This window comes from Myotis yumanensis, unplaced genomic scaffold (assembly GCF_028538775.1).
Source record: "Myotis yumanensis isolate MYYU_CA2020_CCGP unplaced genomic scaffold, mMyoYum1.0.hap1 SCAF_17, whole genome shotgun sequence".
NCBI classification, from domain to species: Eukaryota; Metazoa; Chordata; class Mammalia; order Chiroptera; family Vespertilionidae; genus Myotis; species Myotis yumanensis.
The window spans coordinates 16725569-16744192 of record NW_027223768.1 but is presented as its reverse complement, the minus strand read 5'-3'; the positions used below and the strand labels follow the sequence as shown (position 1 = coordinate 16744192).

Genomic DNA, 18624 nt, shown 5'->3' with positions numbered 1-18624 from the left:
TCCCTCTTTTCAAGCTGAGGACCTGAAATTCTAATTTGAATAACTGGGATGATTCTTTTTCATTCCCATCTTCAAGGGGGCGGTGACCAGGACGCCACACCTTAACCATTGACGCCCAAATCTGCTGCAAAAATCTTCACGCTCTGCTCCGGGGTGCGTCAGATTAGTCCCAGGGTCCAGCAGCTCTCACTGCGCCTGCGCCTAATGGCGCTGCAGAGCGGGCGCAGGCGCCTTGAGGCGGAGCTGGGTGAGGCGGGGCTGACTGCGGCGTCTACGAGCCGGCCTGGGCGGCTCCAGTGTTTTGGGGCCTGGGAACTGTGGGAGGAGCCGGCGGCCTCACCTTGGTAACCACATCACTGCCCCGGCTCGGTCTTGCAGGCCTCGGCACTGTCATCGCCTTTGGGGGCCCGGGGACTTTGGCCACCGTTTCCGGAAGTAGCTCTGCAGGCCTCTTTGAGGCACCCCCATCCTCCCCAGGCCGTCGCCGCCGCCGCCGCCATGCAGGGGGAGGACGCCAGATACCTCAAAAGGTGACTCCCCAAGGCACAGCCCCGCCCTCCTGGCCGGGGACCCTGAGACATTCTTAGAGGTTTGGGGGTTGGCCTTGAGGTGTCACTGGGCAAAGCGAGACCTACGCTTCGCAGAGAGGTGGACACGGGAGGAGTCCCAGGAAGGGAAGGGAAGGTGCATTGGGTGAGGGGTTCTGCAGCCGCCCACCTGCCTCCGAGGGGCCGGGAGGACCTCGCGGTAGCTCTGGCGGCGTCCCCGATTTCGGGGGGACGGGGGGGGGGGGGGGCTCAGGACAAGGAACCCGGTTTCCCGTGCCCCCCTCCCCCTTTCCCATTCCAGTTCGGCATTTCCCCTAACAGGGCAATCCCGTGGGGGCCTGGAGATGAGGTCTCCTGGCGCTTATGCCCTCCGCCTCCAGTTTGGGGTTCCCTGCCCCCGGGTTCTCACATGATGAAGGGGAGACAAGTGGTGGCTTTTCACTGACGGAAGGCTGGACTGAGATGTTGCTCTCCAGCCTGTGTCTGCTTTCCTCCTCTGCTTCATCCCTTTGACTGCCATGCATGTGTACAGTGTCCTTTTTATAGGATCGTAATTATCAAGAGGTTCGTCCAGGAGCTTGGCATGGAACAGGCCGTGATTATCTTAATTTCAAAATATTTGTGGTATCAGTGACTCTTTAAAGAACACTGTAAATCTGTGGGATTATTTGTTTGACTCCTGTCAAAGATAAGATCATCCCTGATGAATAGGATACCTCTCAGTGGAACAAGAGTTACTAGTGATCCAATAGAAAAAAAAAAGAAACACCTTATTTAGGACGCTCCATTCTTAAAGTCCCTGTCACATGTATTCTTTTGGACACAGTTTCCTTATATAAAAACGGAAAGCAGGGCAAATATTACCTTATGAGAGGACCAAATGTGAAAATGCTTTTAAGAGATAAAACATGCATGTAAGGTGGTGGTATTGTTATAAGTGACAACATGCTTTTACTGAGTATATTTACCCTGGCATGGCAGGGCCCTTATCATTACAGAAAGATCTCATCTTAAAAGGGATTCAAACAGTTGTATAGTCAACCAACCAATCAGCTAACTGTACTGTCTTTGCAGGACTGGGGCATCTATTACCTGCCCTTCTCATTTTTTAAAAGGATATGTAGTCATAACAAGTATTTATTTCCTCATTGATTACATTGATCTTTTCAATTGAAAATTTGGTGACAGAAGAAAACAAATTCTTTCAACTTTAATATAAGATTGTTCTAGAGCAGTGGTTCTCAACCTTTCTAATGCCGCGACCCTTTATACAGTTCCTCATGTTGTGGTGACCCCCAACCATAAAATTATTTTCGTTGCTACTTCATAACTGTAATGTTGCTACTGTTATGAATCGTCATGTAAATATCTGATATGCAGGATGTATTTTCATTGTTACAAATTGAACATAATTAAAGCATAGTGATTAATCACAAAAACAATATGTAATTATATATGTGTTTTCTGATGGTCTTAGGCGACCCCTGTGAAAGGGTTGATCGACCCACAAAGGGGTCGAGACCCACAGGTTGAGAACCGCTGTTCTAGAGCTAAGAGCCACTGTTACAGCATTAGCTTATTTTCATGTAATAATACCGTTGTGCCAGAAGGTAGTTTTTTTTAAGCATACTTACTAGTATAATTCCACATCAGGGCACATGCCCCGGTTGCAGGCTCCAATCCCCAGTCGAGGGTGTGCAGGAGGCAGCTGGTCAATGATTCTCTCTCATCATTGATGTTTCTCTCTCCCTCTCCTTTCCTCTCTGAAATAAAATATATATATATATGTATATATATATATATATATATATATATATGAATTTTAAAGTATTAGATGAATGAGACATACTTTCCCTGCCTTTATGGTGCTTAAAATGTAGCAGAGAATACATATTTTAAACTGTATATTACCAGAAGTAATTATTTTATTGTATTTATGAGAAGTGATATAAGTATATGATAAATATGTGGTCTGTGTAAAGCTTTTTTCACACAGCATAAATACTCAGCATTTATCCATGTTTCGCATTCATCAATACAGTACTTCATTTCTTTTAATAGCTGAATAATAACATATTTTATGGATACAGCATATTTTGTTTATCCATTCATCTGTTGATGGACATTTAGTCTGTTTCCATCTATTGGCTATTATGAATAAAGCTACTATGAACATTCCAGTACTAGTTTTTGTTTAAACATCTGTTTTCACTCTTTCGGTATATATTCAGTTGTTGCTGGGTCATATGCTAATTACATGTTTAACTTCTTGAGGAACTACTGAACTGTTTTTCACAGTGGCTGCACCATTTTACTTTCCCACCAGCAATGTATGCGGGTTCCAATTCTTCACATCCTTGCTAGCATTTAACTTATTTTTAAAAATGTGGCTATTCTGATGGATGTGAAGTGATATTGTAGTTTTGGTTTACATTTCCCTAATTACTAGTGACATCGAACATCTTCTCATATACTTCTTGGCCATTCTCTGCATTCTTTGGAGAAAAAAATCTTTATATTTTCTGGAAATTGGTTCCCTATCATATCAATGATTTGCAAATATTTTATCCCACTCTGTGGATTGTGTTTTCACTCTCTTCATAGTGTCCGTTCATATGCAAAAGTTTTAAATTCATATTTTGTTTAGTTGCTTTTGCTTTTTTAAAAAGCTTTACATGATCATTGATTTTTAAATTCTAGTCCCTCCCTCCCCTTTGTCAACCCATCAACTCATTCTCTATATCTATGGGTCTGTTTCTGTTTTTGTTTTGTTTTTTTACTTATTTTGCATTTTTAGATTTTTATTGCTGATATGTACCACATCTTCTTTATCCATTCATCTATTGATGGAAACCTAGGTTGCTTCCATATCTTGGATATTGTACATAATGCTGCAGTGAACATAGGGGTGCATATATCTAGTGTTTTTGTTTTCTTCAGACAAATACCCAGAAGTGGAATTGCTGGAAAATATAGCAGTTCTATTTTTTAAGTTTTTGAGGAATTACCATACTATTTTCCATAGTAGCTGCACTAATTTACAATCCCGCCAACAGTGTATGAGGGTTTCCTTTTCTCCTCATCCTTGTCAGCACTTGTTATTTGTTGATAGCACTCTGACAGGTGTGAGGTGATACCTCATTGTAAAGTTTTGATTTGAATTTCCCTGATGATTAGTGATGTTTAGCATCTTTTCATGTCTGTTGGCCATCTGTATGTCCTCTTTGGAGAAATGTCTATTCCAGTCCTCTACCCATTTTTTAAATTGGATTGTTTGTTTTTTGGTGTTCAGTTGTATGAGTTCCTTATATATTTTGGATATTAACCCCTTGTTGGTGTATCATTTGTGAATGTCTTCTCCCATTTAGTAGGTTGTCTTTTTTTTTTTCTTCCCTAGAATGCAAAACCAGCTTTAATAGGTTGTAGAAAAGGAGTTCAAAGATAAGGAGGTTTATTCAGTTCAACCCCATAACATTCGAAAAAGTAAATAGGATTTCAAGATCATTTTATTCTTCCAATTTTTATTTATTTTTATTTTTAATTTTTGAAACATCTTTATTTTTCAAAGTATTACATATGTCCCCCTTTTTCCCCCATTGACCCCTTCTAGCCCACCCCCGAGCTCCACCCCAGGCCTTCACCACCCTATTGTCTGTATCCATGCATTATTGATAGATTCATGCAAGTTCTTTGGTTGATCTTTTCCCACCCACCCTCCTCCACCTTCCCTCTGAGGTTTAACAGTCTGTTCCATGCTTCTATGTCTCTGGATCTATTTTGTTCTTCGATTTCTTTTGTTTATTAGATTCCACATGAGTGAGATCATGTGCTGTTTATCTTTATGACTGTCTTATTTCACTTAGCATAATACTCTTCAAGTCCATCCATGCTGTTGCAAATGGTGTCTTTTCATTTTGTTGATGGTTTTCTTCACTGTACAAAGCTTTAGTTTAATGTAGTTCCATTTGTTTATTGTTTATTTTTTGTTTCCCTTGCCCAAGGAGACATATCCAAAAAGATATTGCTAAGAGCGATGTTGAAGACTTTACTGCCCATGTTTTCTTCTAGGAGTTTTATGATATTAGGTGTTACATTTAAGTCTTTAATCCATTCTGAGTTTATTTTTGTGTAAGGTATAAGGAAGTGGTCCAATTTAATTTTTATCATGTATCTGTCCAGTTTTTCTAACATCACTTATTGAAGAGACTGTCTTTACCCCATTGTATGTTCTTGCCTCCTTTGTCATAGATAAATTGACCTTATAAGTGAGAATTTTCTATTCTCTGGGCTCTGTATTCTATTCCATATATCTATATGTCTGCTTTTATGCCAGTACCATATTGTTTTGATTCTAATAAATGAGCAAGGTATAACCTTCCATTTATTTGTGTTTCGGTTCTTCAGTGTCTTATAATTTTCAAAGTATAAGTTTTTCACCTCTGTGGTTAAATTTATTCCTAGGTATTTTATGCTTTTTGATGCAGTTGTAAATAGAATTGTTTTCTTAAATTCTCCTTCTGATAGGTCATTATTGATATATAGAAACACAATATATTTCTGTATATTGATTCTGTATCCTACAATTTTACTGAATTTATTCATTAGTTCTAATACGGTATTATTGGTTTTTTTGGGGGGAAGGGAGGTCTTTAGGGTTTTGGTTGCTTTTGATGTCATTATTTAAGAAACCATTCTCAAATTCAAGGTCATGAAGTTTTGCCCCTATGTTTTCTTCTAAGAGTTTTTTAGGTTTGGATTTTAAATTTATGTGATCCATTTTGAGTTAATTATGTGCTGTGCAGCAAGGGTTTAATTTCATTATTTTATATGCCCAGTGTCTTGGCACATTTGTTAAAGAGATTGTTCTTTCCCCCAATGAAAGGTTGTCACCTTTGTTGAAATCAATTGATTATATATATAGGAGTTTATTTCTGGGCTCAGTTCTATTCCATTGATCTGTGTGTCTACCTTTCTACTAGTACTTCACTGTTTTGATTACTGTAGCCTTTGTAGTACATTTTGAAATTGGAAAATGTGAGTCTTCCAACTTTGTTTTTCTTTTACAAGATTGTTTTGGCTACTCAGTATCCCTTGTGTTTCCACATGGATTTTATTATCTCTTTTCCATTTCTGTAAAAAAAGCTTTGAGAATTTGATAGTGGTTATATTGAATCTGTAGATCACTTTGGGAATGTTGCCATTTTATGTGAACCTGATTTAAATGCATGTTAACCCAGCTCACTTGTTTTTGGAACTAGAACCTAGATAAGAACCATGGGCATTTTATGAGTTTTTAATCTATCTATGCCTATTTTTATTTTACATTGCAGGAAAGTTAAAGGAGGAAATATTGATGTACATCCATCAGAAAAAGCACTCATTGTTCAATATGAAGTGGAAGCTACCATTCTTGGAGAAATGGGGGATCCCATGTTGGGAGAACGAAAAGAATGCCAAAAAATGTAAGTTTTCTTTCTTTGTGTACATTTTGAAAGTAGTGAACCTTATACAAACTTTGTAGAAATCTGATACTATTTAAATCTGCATAGATGATAAATCTTTATGGCATTCTTCTAGACATACTTCATTTTAGTGAAGCAGAGACAACATTAAACTATAGATGCAGATATATTTAGAGAAAATCATGTCTATGTACATAATGGGAACCTACTAAAAAATACCTATTCTGATTTATTCCATTTAGTAAATGCATATAATAGAATATAAGCTACAACTTGTGAAATCAATTTTAAGATATGCTTATGTGGGACTTTTTAGCTTAATTTAGGAAATTTGTATTTTCAGAGATCCTGTGTTCTTCCTTCTTCCCTGGAATTGCTGAAAGTAGTATGACTTCCAAAATTTCCAAATGGGGCATGCACCTTGAATTCATCCCTTAAAAATCTAGCCCTCTAGAAGATCCTAATAAGACAAGCATTTGCTGACTCAACATATTGAGCTTAAATCTTACAATATCCTACACCCTTTTCTTTCTGCATTTGTAATTCTTTGAGGACCTCCTGGGGAACTGGCCTCTTTCATCAGTCTGCAGTTGTGCTGGTAATGATCTTGAATTCCTTCCATAGTTTTGTGGAAGTAAAGAAGGTCTGAGATTACCTAGTTTTCTCTCCCAGTCTTTTTCCCTCCATAAAAAATTTGGTTTGGGAAGTAGTTAAAAAGAATTTTAGTGTGTTTTGGTGGTATTAAGTGTATTCAGACTGCTAGGAGTGCGTGTGATAGTATTTATAACACTGAAAAGCACTGCATTTTTTCTGTATAGCAGTGGTTCTCAACTGGTTCTGATCCACCCCCCCACCTTCCCACCCCCGTTCCTGAGGTGACATTTGGCAATACCTGAAGACATTTGGGTTGTCATAACTAGAGGGGTGCTAAGGGAATTTAAAGGCTAGAGGCCTGGGTGCTGCTAAGGATCCTATAATGCACAAAATAGCAACCTACAAACAAAGAACTATTTGGCCCAAAACTTTGATATGCTGTAATTGGGAAACTTTGGTGTATAACAGCCCAAAGAGTAGCTGCCTAGTCTATTAATGTTCCTAATTTGTCTTCTTCTTGGGTTAGAAGGAGACTAAATCACACACTGAATTCATTAAAAATAACTGAGTCTTTGGATAATCTGCTAGATTGAAGAGATACACACTTGCATACACACATACACTGTAAATCCTAACTCACATGCTCATACGTTTTTCTGTTTTCTTACACCTTTTCTCTTCCATTTGTGTGCCTGTGATTGCTGCCTGAGTTTTGTACATTGTGAAAAATCCTTTGAGATCTTATTAATTTGCCAAAGACAAGCAAACAGAGCAGAGTTTTTGTCTTTAGAACCTCCTACATCTGCATTTCATGAGAGAAATTTAGATTTTAGTTCTTGAGAATGCAGTCAGTAACCTTATCTACACTAATAAAAGCAAAACATGCAAATTGGTGTCACTCTGCTACGCCCACCAGCCCATCAGGATGAGTATGCAAATTAACCCAACAAAGATGATGGTTGATTTGCATATTCAGGTAAGGAGCGAAGACTGAAGATGACTGAAGACTGAAGAGGCTTGGCTTTTCTGCTGCGGTCAGAGCGGAGAAGCCTCACGGTTTGCCTTCTCTGCTGCGGCCAGAGCTAAGGCCTGGGTCCTGGGTCCCGGGTGCCAGAGGAAAACCGGTGCCAGCAGCAAGGGGAAGGAAGGCCTATTGCACGAATCTCTTCGTGCAATGGGCCTCTAGTTCAACTATAATTAAATGAGAATGTTGTGTTTGAAAATCCAAAGTTTTTCTAGACAAGGGATGCATTCACTAGGGACTCAGCCAGCTGGAAAGAATACTACCTACTGTTGTTGGAGTAAGTGAATTTAAACATCCTTAAGGGGAAGACACAAGGTCCTCAATTTTGGAATACTCCACCCTGGTGCACACGATTTGGAGAGGAATCATGTTGTAGGACCAAAAGCAGAATGTGGACTGTTGATAACTCAAGAGTTTTTATCAATGGCAACAGCTGGGGTGGAGGGGACACTCATAAAGATTGAGATAGGTATGAAGTGAAAATGTCGTTAAATTTGGGTAGTCAGTGCTATGGCCCAGGTCAAGAAGACTTGTATTTCAATCTTCTTTATTTGGCAAAGGAGTGTATAAGCCCATCTTTAAGAGAGTCCCAGTTTTCTGAAAATTTCTTTATGAGAAACTGATGGTTATAGTCCAGAAATAATATGGGTATTTTTCTTGTGAGTTTTTGGTATTATTAATAGATATGGCTGCCTATGAAGATTCTAGTTTTTTATTATAGGAATAATCAGTAAACATACAGGTAACATTTTCTAAAAATTCTACCCCTATCTATTTTTTTCTTTGTCTTTTATAATAAGGAAAGGATTTAGGAGAGACCTATACACTAAAAGAAGAAAACCTGTCTATTACTTTAATGGAAAGAAGATGAATCAAATTACTAATATATGTGTTGGTAAAAAATAGATCTAAAAAGAAATAGAAAAATCTGCTTTATTAGATCAAGATACCACTGTACAATTATTAGAATGGGTAAAATCCAAAACACTGACAGGACCAAATGCTGGTGAGGATGTAAAGCAATAGGAACTCATTCATTGCTGGTAGAAGTATAAAGTGGTACTTTGGAAGACAATTTGGCAGTTTCTTCTAAAGCTAAACATAAACTTACCATATGATCCAACAGTTTTGCTCCTAGATATTAACCCACATGAGTTAGAAATTTATGTATACAAAAACCTGCACATGAATGTGTATAACAGTTTTATTTATAATTGTCAACAGTTGGAGGCAACCAACATGTTTTTCAATTGACAAACAGGTAAGCAAACACTGGTGTGTCCATACAATCAAGTATTATTCAGCACTAAAAAGAAACCGACTATCAAGTTATGAACAGACATGGGGGGATTTAAATGCATATTACTAAGTAAAAGAAGTCAGGCTTGAAAAGCTACATTCTGTATGATTCCAACTACATAACATTCTAGAAACGGAAAAACTAAAGTAAAAAAATTGAGTTTATCAGGGTTTCAGGGGGTGGGAGAGGAAAGAATAGGTGGAGCATGGAGCATGTTTAGGGCAATAAAACTATGCTTTATGATACTATAATGGTGGACACAGGATGCATTTCTCAAAGCCCATAGAACTATACAACACAGTAAATCCTAATGTAAACTGTAGACCTAAATTGATAATGTATCAATATCAGTTCATCAGTTGTAACAAAGGTGGTAATAACAGAAAAAAAACCAAAACTGTATTGGGGTGGTAGTGGGTGTATATATGGGAACTCTGTAATTTATGCACAATTTTTCTGTAAACCTGAAACTGCTCTAAAAAACTAGTAAGAAATTTTAAAAACATGTTTGTAGTGTTTCTATTGTGCCTCATCTTTATTGGATTTCTAGAAACAATCAAGATTTCGAAGTTCCTGATAAAATTAAACATGGAGAGATCTTTTGGGAGTTTTTCTCTTAATGGACTCTCCTTTCTTTCTCTGTCTTCTGGTGTGCAGTAAAATTATACAAAAATAGAATCAAGAATTTAAAAGGTAGGAATATAAACAACCAAAAATTTAAAAATAAAGGAACAGAGTACTTGTTTCTAATGTTGCAAACATTAGAAACCATTGTAGCAAATTTAAATACAGAAGGAATTTATTTAAAGCTATTAGGTAGTTTGTAGAATCTCAAGAGGACCAGACTTAGGGATGACTATATAGCTGTGAGTAATTTCTAAATCACTCTACTGGACTTATTTCTAGAGAGATCATCTTCACCTGAATGATGATTGCACAGATGCTTAGTACAGAACCTTTTTCTGAGATTTCTGTCCCTGCTGCCTTCTAACACCTTGATGTCTCTCCAAATGTCAGCGGTCTTTACCAAGAAATAATTCTATATAATGGCTACTTTCTTATGTTTCTCTTTTTTTTTTAATATATTTTATTGATTTTTCTACAGAGAGGAAGGGAGAGAGGCAGAGAGTTAGGAAACATCGATGAGAGGGAAACATCGATCAGCTGCCTCCTACACACCCCTACTGGGGATGTGCCCACAACCAAGGTACATGCCCTTGACTTTCAGTCCGCAGGCCGATGCTCTATCCACTGAGCCAAACCGGTCGGGGCTATTTCTCTTTTTTAATCTGAGCCTTGTGTGAACATATCTGCTTGAGTCTTCACCCTGCACCTAATTTTATGTTTCCATAGTTCTCCTTGGTGCCATAAATTCATGTAAACGGGCAATTGTTTCCAGACTCTGAATAACCTTTTTTACTTATCTTCCAATGAATCTCCTGGACTAAATTAAAAAGGAGAGAAAAGCTGGTTTATTTATTTTTATTAACATACTAACAAGTATAAAATGTTCTTCAGAATTCCTCATATAGGTCTTAAAATGCATCCTGCTTTTTTTCTTCTTCCTTCTACTATATAATTTCCACGAGAAAAACTGAATCCAAAATAACCAATATTATGTCTTGTTCCTAACTGAAAAACATAAGTGATTTCGTGACTATGGTCAGAAAGTGATTCACTCCTGGTAATATGGATTCTCACATCCAATGACTAGAGACTTCATATGTATTACGTCAGAAGATTGTTTTAAAATTAGGTCTTCCAATATGCTCTTCTGCCTGGAAAGGCTGATGTAGGCTTTATGTTCCTTTTGTTATCTCATTTATCCAGCTCAAAGAAAATCATTGTTTTGCATTGTTCTAAGCCTAATTATACCTAACACTTCATTATATAAGAGTCTATGTAAGGTACATTTAAATGTTTTATAAGTTACTTAATGAAATATTATTTAAGTTACCACTTACTTTAATAATACTTGAATTGGAAAATTCTGATATGCTTGCAGCATTCGTCTTAAGAGTCTCAATGCCAACACAGATATAACTTCCCTGGCACGGAAGGTGGTTGAAGAATGTAAACTCATTCATCCCTCAAAACTAAATGAGGTAGAGCAGCTCTTGTACTATCTCCAGAACCGCCGAGATTCCTTGTCAGGAAAGGGTAAGTAGAAACTTCTGACTTTTTAATGCAAACTGGACTTGTTTGACTGTAGTTTGAGCTTTACATAAATGTGGAGGTTTTTTATTTTGTTTTGTGTTTTGTTTTGCCAGTACTGTGAATAAGTAAACGAAAGAATAGACAAACATATTCGTTTTATACGTGTTGAGCTTTATATTAGGCTAGAGACCCGGTGCATGGCATTCATTCACTGTGGGGGAGGGGGTCGTTCCTCAGCCTGGCCTGTGCCCTCTCGAAGTCCGGAACCCCTCGCTCCTTACCACCTGCCTGCAGTGGAGGCGGGAGAGGCTCTTGCCACTGCCGCTGCACTCACCAGCCATGAGCCCGGCTTCTGGCTGAGCAGCACTCTCCCTGTGGGAGCACACTGACCACCAGGGGGCAGTTCCTGCATTGAACGTCTGCCCCCTGGTGGTCAGTGTGCATCATAGCAACTGGTCCTTCCACCGTTTGGTTGATTTGCATATTAGGGTTTTATTATATAGGACAGTTCTACACAAAATGATGTTTCTATTTCATACTGTGCGTGTGTATGTGCATGTCCACACAAATGCTAAAATAAGAAATAAAAAACAGATATCTGTCATATTGACTCTAGAATAACAATAGGAGAGAATTAGGGGCAGAAAACCTATTTTCTCTACTCCAACTAGATTTATGTTTTCTAAATTTCTCATTGACATTTAGTTTATTATTTGAATGGGTGACTTAATTATTTAAATGTTAAATATATGTCATATGCATTAGACTATCCTAATGTTATGTTTTATGAATCTTTCTTAGGAAAATACTTCCTTTTCATTCCTCAGTGTCTCTATTGTTAACATGCTTCTATTTTCAGTCCCTCAATAAGAACTAAGCCATTAAAATATTAGAACTAAGTGACTGATTATTTATAGAAGGCATTTTCAAATAATCTAAACCAAAAATGAAACAAAATAAAAATACAGACATTTTAATGCAAAATCATCTCAGATTATTGAATGGTTAGTTATTTCATTTCATAGTGTTACATTTACATATCTTTCATCATGGGTAAGTTCCAAAATATGATGCCTTTGAAATGACTTACAAAGGCTTAAGTTTTGATTATACTAAGTAAAACAAATGAAATAGAAAATTTGTTTAAGCCTTTTCAAGTTCGTCTTGTCTTTCTATGAACAGGAAATAAACTGCCTTGTGCCTAATGTATACTTTTATTAGTTAGCCCTAAATAGAGTTACTAACTCACATTGTATAATCAATAGGTATTTGTTGAGTGAATTGGATGCCTATGAACTTATTTAAAAGCAAAATTAAGCTTAACTAATCAGCTGCTGAGAATAAAAATTACTCAGAAATGCTAAAAACCTAGTTCTTCTCATTTAAAAAAAAACACAACTTTTTTTTTTACAGAAAAAAAAGAAAAAACAAGCAAACCTAAAGATCCACCTCCTTTTGAAGGAATGGAGGTAAGACTACATTCTGATCTAACAGAAATATGATTGTAAGGTGTTGCCTTTTACCATCAGTAATTCATACAATCAACATTAAACATATGTATAATTTTTAAAAAGTGATTGAACTTAGAAGTGCCTGAAAAAGGTAGAAAGTCAGTATTTAATTGATAAAGGCAAAAATTATTGGGTATGTTTTTTAGACAATTTATTTTGATAGAAAAATAAGTTGTGAAGTGGTTTAAATATTTTTATTGCAATATGTTTTGAAATATTTATTATAGTGATACAAATTACTTTGAATTATATTTAAAATATTTTATAATTGATAGACCAAGTTTAGAGCTTATATACATCCCATTTTATCATATGGTTTATAATTACTTTTGTATTGAAGTCCTAGCACCCAAAGGTCTAATTTCCCCCTCTATGAGTCCTTTGAAAAACTTATCTATTATTATAAAAGGCAATATATTGATCACAAAATATCATTCCTTTGACAGTGGCTCTGTTAAGCATTATTATTATTTTGGAATACTTTCTTCTTCTTCCTTTGTTTCAGATTGATGAAGTTGCTAACATTAATGATATGGATGAATACATTGAGTTATTGTATGAAGATATACCTGACAAGGTTCGGGGTTCTGCTTTGATCCTGCAACTTGCTCGAAATCCTGATAACTTGGAAGAACTACTATTAAATGGTAACTTATAGTTATAAATATTAAAATTAGAAAAATTATTGTAAAATATTATTTTTAAATTATTATATTAGAGAGTTAAGTTAAAATTATTTATGCTAAACTTAAAAATATACTTTTTCCAGCTCTTTATTACCTTTCTTCAAATTTTTAACATGGGAGCATAACATCTAAATGTTCTCTGGAAAAGTCATCAATCATTTAATAAGGGAAATCAAGCATTATTGGTACTGTATCTTTTCTTCTAATTCGGAATACTTTTTTAAAATATATATTTTTCTTGATTTCAGAGAGGAAGGGAGAGAGAGAGAGAGAGAGAGAGAGAAGAGAGAAAGAAACATCAATGATAAGAGAGAATCATTGATTGGCTGTCTCCTACACACTTCCTACTGGGCATCAAAGCCACAACCCAAGCATGTGCCATGACTGGGAATTGAACTGTGACGGACCTCCTGGTTCATAGATCGACACTCAACCATGGATCCACACCAGCCAGGCTGGAACACTTTTTTATTTTTTCAATTAAGAGGCAATATGAAGCTTTTGACATTTGTATACGTGTCAGCCTGAAGGACTTCCTTTAGTATTTGTCATAGGGGAGTTCTACTATCTTAAGTTTTTGTTTTCCTTCGTGTTTGAAGGATAGTTTTGCTGGATAGAGAATTGTTCGTTGATTGTCTTTCTTTTAGCATTTTGAATATGTCATGCCACTGCTTTCATGTCTCCATGGTTTCTGATGTGAAATCTGCTGTTAATTTTATTGAGGATCCTGTGAACATGTTGAATTGTTTTTCTCTTTCTGCTTTCAACATTTTCTTTGTCTTTGGCTATTACCAGTTTGACTATGATGTGTTTAAGTGTTGATATCTTTGAATTTATCTTACTTGGAATTTGTGGATCTTCTTGGATGTGCAGATTAATGTTTTTCAGCAAACTTGGGAAGTTGTTAGCCATTATTTGTTAAATATTCATTTTGCTCTTTTGTCTTCTTTCCTCTTGGAACTCCCATTTTGTTTATGTTAGTATGCTTGATGTTCCCCAGGTCTTTGAGACTCTGTTTGTTTATTTTTCATTTTTTTCTTTCTGTTCCTGAAACTAGATAATCTTAATTGACCTGCCTTTACATTTGTTCATTCTTTCTTTTTCTAGCTTATATCTGCTGTTAATATTATTAATGAATTTTCATTTCAGATATTGTAATTTGCAATTGCAGAATTTCCACTTGGTTCATTTTTAAATAATATGTATCTCTTTATGATATTTTTTGTTTGTTGAGACATCATTCTCCTACCTTCTCATACTTTTCTTTAATTCTTTCAGTTCTTTTAGTTCTTTTTTTAAAAGATATATTTTTATTGATTTCAGAGAAGAAGGGAGAGGGAGAGAGAGATAGATCAATGATGAGAGAGAATCATTGATTGGCTGTCTCCTGCACACCCCCGACTAGGGATGGAGCCCACAACCCGGGCATGTGCCCTGACCAGGAACCCAACCATGACCTCCAGATTTATAGGTCGCCGCTTAACCACTGAGCCAAACCGGCCGGGCCAGTTCTTTTAGTTCTTTGAATATATTTACAATAGATGATTTTAAATCTCTGTCTCCTAAATTCAACATCTGAGCTTCCTCATGGACAGTTTCTATTGACTCTGTATTTCCTGATTACGAGATATCCTGTCCTGTTTCTTTGCATATCTTTCTATTTTTTATTGTTATTTTGAAATAATTTTGTGGAAACTTTGAAAATCTGATTTCCACTCCCTCCAGGGCCTGTTATTTTTGCTGTTCATTTGTTTAATGAGTTTCCTGGATTATTTCTGTAAAGTCTATATTCTTTGTGCAGCCACTGAATCCTCTGCTCAGTTAGTTTAGTAGTAGCTGATGATTGTATAGAGATTTCCTTAAATGCCTGGCACTACGTGTCCCAACCTTTGCTGAGGGAGCTCTGTGTGTGTGTTTATGTGTGTGTGTGTGTGTGTGGAGGAGGGAGGCTTGTCTTCAGTGCTCAAGCTGGTAGTTTAGAGCCTTATCTTCACTTCCTGCTTGCACATTGCCTTAAGGCAGCTGTTCTCAACCTGTGGGTCGCGACCCCTTTGGCGGTCGAACGACCCTTTCACAGGGGTCACCTAAGACGATCCTGCATATCAGATATTTACATTATGATTCATAACAGTAGCAACATTTCAGTTATGAAGTAGCAACGAAAATAATTTTATGATTGGGTCACAACATGAGGAATTGTATTTAAAGGCCAGAAGGTTGAGAACCACTGCCTTAAGGTTTTCCAGAGATGAGAGATTAGGTCCTTCTCTGGTCTTTCTCTGGCATGTGCATATCCCTGCACATGGAATCCTGGGAATGTGTTGGAGCTTTTCAAAGACCCTGTGAATATCTTTTTCCAGTTATTCCTCTTAAAGATTTAGGTCAGCCTCTTGTTAACTCCAACTGGCAAGGCTGCTGCACATTACTGCCACATCTCAACAAGTAGTTTTCAACAAATGCCCTGGGTGTAAGGCTGCATGGAGCAAGCTCTGAGTCAGGACAAGTAAAGAAAACCCTGGGAATGGAGCTTTTCAGCAAGCATCCAGGTGGATTAGAGAGTGACAGTTCTTTGAGGAGGGATTTGGGAAGCAAGCACCAAACTGTTCTGCCTCCTCCAGTTGCTGTTAGGCTGCTGTTTTTCGCAGATACCATAGTTGTGATTTCCTTGTATATTTTGTACATTTTCGTATGTATTATTTTGAGATCACTTTTGTATATTCTTTAAAAAATTATAATGGAATTTTAATTTTGCCTTCTGTAAACTCTTTAATTTTCTTTGGGCTATTTCTTGATAACGTATGTATAATTCTTGTAGCTGCAATTTCATTGAGATATTTCTCTGTTCTATACTAAAAGAGAAAAATGAAATAAAATTTGAAAAGTGGGTCACTAAACCTTTGCCTAAATCATGGTATTATAGTATATCACTTCCAAAGTATATTCTATGATACCCTATTTCCTCTGGATTATAGTGATGAAATGTCCAGATTCTTTGTTAAGTAGGACTTTTTGGAGCTTTTGCTCTTAATATACTTTGTCTGTCTAATTACTTAATTCTAGAATGATTTTGGAGACCAGTATATATTATACTAGTATGTGCTCTGCATTGTGAATATGAAAAACATGAAATGCCCTTATATGATTGTTTAGTTTGTTAAAAATAATTCTTTCAAAGTGGATTAATATCATAGTGAATTCTTATTGTTTCATAATCTGAATAGCCTGGAAGCTCAAATAAATTGAACACTTCCATTACAATGATAAATACTGATAATGCAGTCCATGGAGTATAATAGATCCTGGGTGCCAAAGAAAGTTAAATGATAAATTATATATAATACACAGATATTCTATTTAATATTTATTATATTAAGAATTGGTAGGCCATATAGCAACACTAATTTGAAAATAGTCTCATTACTTTATGTTTACTTAATATGTGGTAATTCGCATTAATCAATTCATTAATTTCACCTTTCTCATGATAAAAATCTAGCATGGATATTTATTAAACTACCCTGAAGCTAATTTTGCGAAAAATTTTTGTTTTATTTATGTCTATTGGCATCAATTTAACATGATATTAAAATATTAGATTTATTATTTTGTGTATAACTTTTATTTGGTTATTAATTTGCTTTAATGGAGCTAGTGTTAGCCTGCTAAACTGCTCATTATTTTTTTTAGAATTGTTCTAGTTTTTTTTACTTATTCACAAACACCTTAAATCACATGTTAAAAAAGAAAAAAAGGATACTACTGTAGCAAGTGGAAATTCAACTCAAGATATAAATGGTCTTATTATTTTATTGTCACGCAAAATATATTTATATTACTTTATCTAAGTCATATTTTATTTTTCTGTATACAGGAATAGACTTAAAGTTGCATGTTATGAGTTTTTAAGTAAAAGTTGGATTCCAATTTTAAAAATGGCTTTCTGTGTTGGAAAGAAGCATCCTACTTTGTTGTCCCAGTTCTATCTTAGCTTTGTTATTTATTTATAAGCAGACATTTAAAACCAATCACCCTTTATACTAGAGGCAAGACGAATGATTATATTTGCATGTCCCATTTTTATCTAGAAACTGCCCTTGGTGCATTAGCAAGAGTCCTGAGAGAAGACTGGAAGCAAAGTGTTGAGTTAGCCACAAACATAATTTACATCTTTTTCTGTTTTTCCAGGTAAGTATTAAAATTAGGTAATAAAAGCAATAGTCTATCTGTATTTCTCCTTGTGTATGACATTGGTTTAGATTGTAGATCACTGGTTCACTTAGTCCTCTGTGTGTCTGCCCATACTCTATTCTGAACTCTTATTCTGTTTTCTATCCTCTGTCCTCTCCGTTGTTCTGTTTTAATTTAGTCTGTACTCACCCAAGCATGTACATGTGTGCATGCGCATGAATGTGTGCACACCCACCCATTCATGCACCCACCGTTTAAGAGTATGAACTCTTGACGTAGACTGACTGGATTTGAATTTAAGTCCTGCTATTTATTAGCTGTTTGATCTTGGCTCTATTACTTAACTTCTCTGTGCCGTGGTTTCCTCATCTGTAAGCTGTGGATAGTAATAGTAGCACCTTTTAGGTAGCTGTTAGAATAAAGCCTGACCCAGACTAAGTGCAGTAAATGTTATTGTTTACATACACACCTGTTATGTATTCACATGTATTATTTTACACGTGTATTCTTTAGAAAGATGTTTTTTGAGACATTATAAAAAATCTCTAGCTAATTTCTGAAGAATTGCCTTTCTCTAATCTAAAAATGTGTCTAGAATTAGCAAATAAATATTTACTGAATAAGTACTTGGATCATGAATTGTCTAGGACAGTGATGGCGAACCTTTTGAGCTCGGTGTGTCAGCATTTTGAAAACCCTAACTTAACTCTGGTGCCGTGTCACATATAGAAATTTTTTGATATTTGCAACCATAGTAAAACAAAGACTTATATTTTTGATATTTATTTTATATATTTAAATGCCATTTAACAAAGAAAAATCAACCAAAAAAATGAGTTTGCGTGTCACCTCTAACACGCGTGTCATAGGTTCGCCATCACTGGTCTAGGAAACATGCAAAAAACACGATTACTAATAATTATTTTTAATTTTTTTATTGATTGATTTGAGAGAGAGAGAGAGAGAGAGAGAGAGAGAGACATTGATTTGTTGTTCCACTTATTTATGCATTTATTGGTTGATTTTTGCATGGGCACTGACCAAGGATTAAAACCGTAATCTTGACATATCAGGTTGATGCTCTAACCAACTGAGCTGCTGGCCAGGATATGATTGCTAATACTTTACTAGTTTATTCTTTGGTATTAGTTTTA

General features: G+C 36.1%; 1 protein-coding gene across 2 annotated transcripts in view; it reads left to right on the top strand.

The window, feature by feature from the left end:
- The first annotated feature begins 275 nt into the window (after positions 1–275).
- The window catches only part of KIFAP3 (kinesin associated protein 3), a 115077-nt gene continuing 96728 nt past the window's right edge, over positions 276–18624 (top strand). Inside the window, exons 1-6 of one of the 2 annotated variants that reach the window (XM_070395722.1) lie at positions 276–530; positions 5879–6010; positions 10934–11088; positions 12499–12554; positions 13102–13243; positions 17368–17467. In XM_070395722.1, coding sequence (XP_070251823.1) covers positions 499–530; positions 5879–6010; positions 10934–11088; positions 12499–12554; positions 13102–13243; positions 17368–17467 — 617 coding nt within the window. In that variant the 5' untranslated portion in view covers positions 276–498. Of the gene's footprint in view, positions 531–5878; positions 6011–10933; positions 11089–12498; positions 12555–13101; positions 13244–17367; positions 17468–18624 lie in introns of those variants that run through there. The other variant, XM_070395723.1, reaches the window with a different exon arrangement.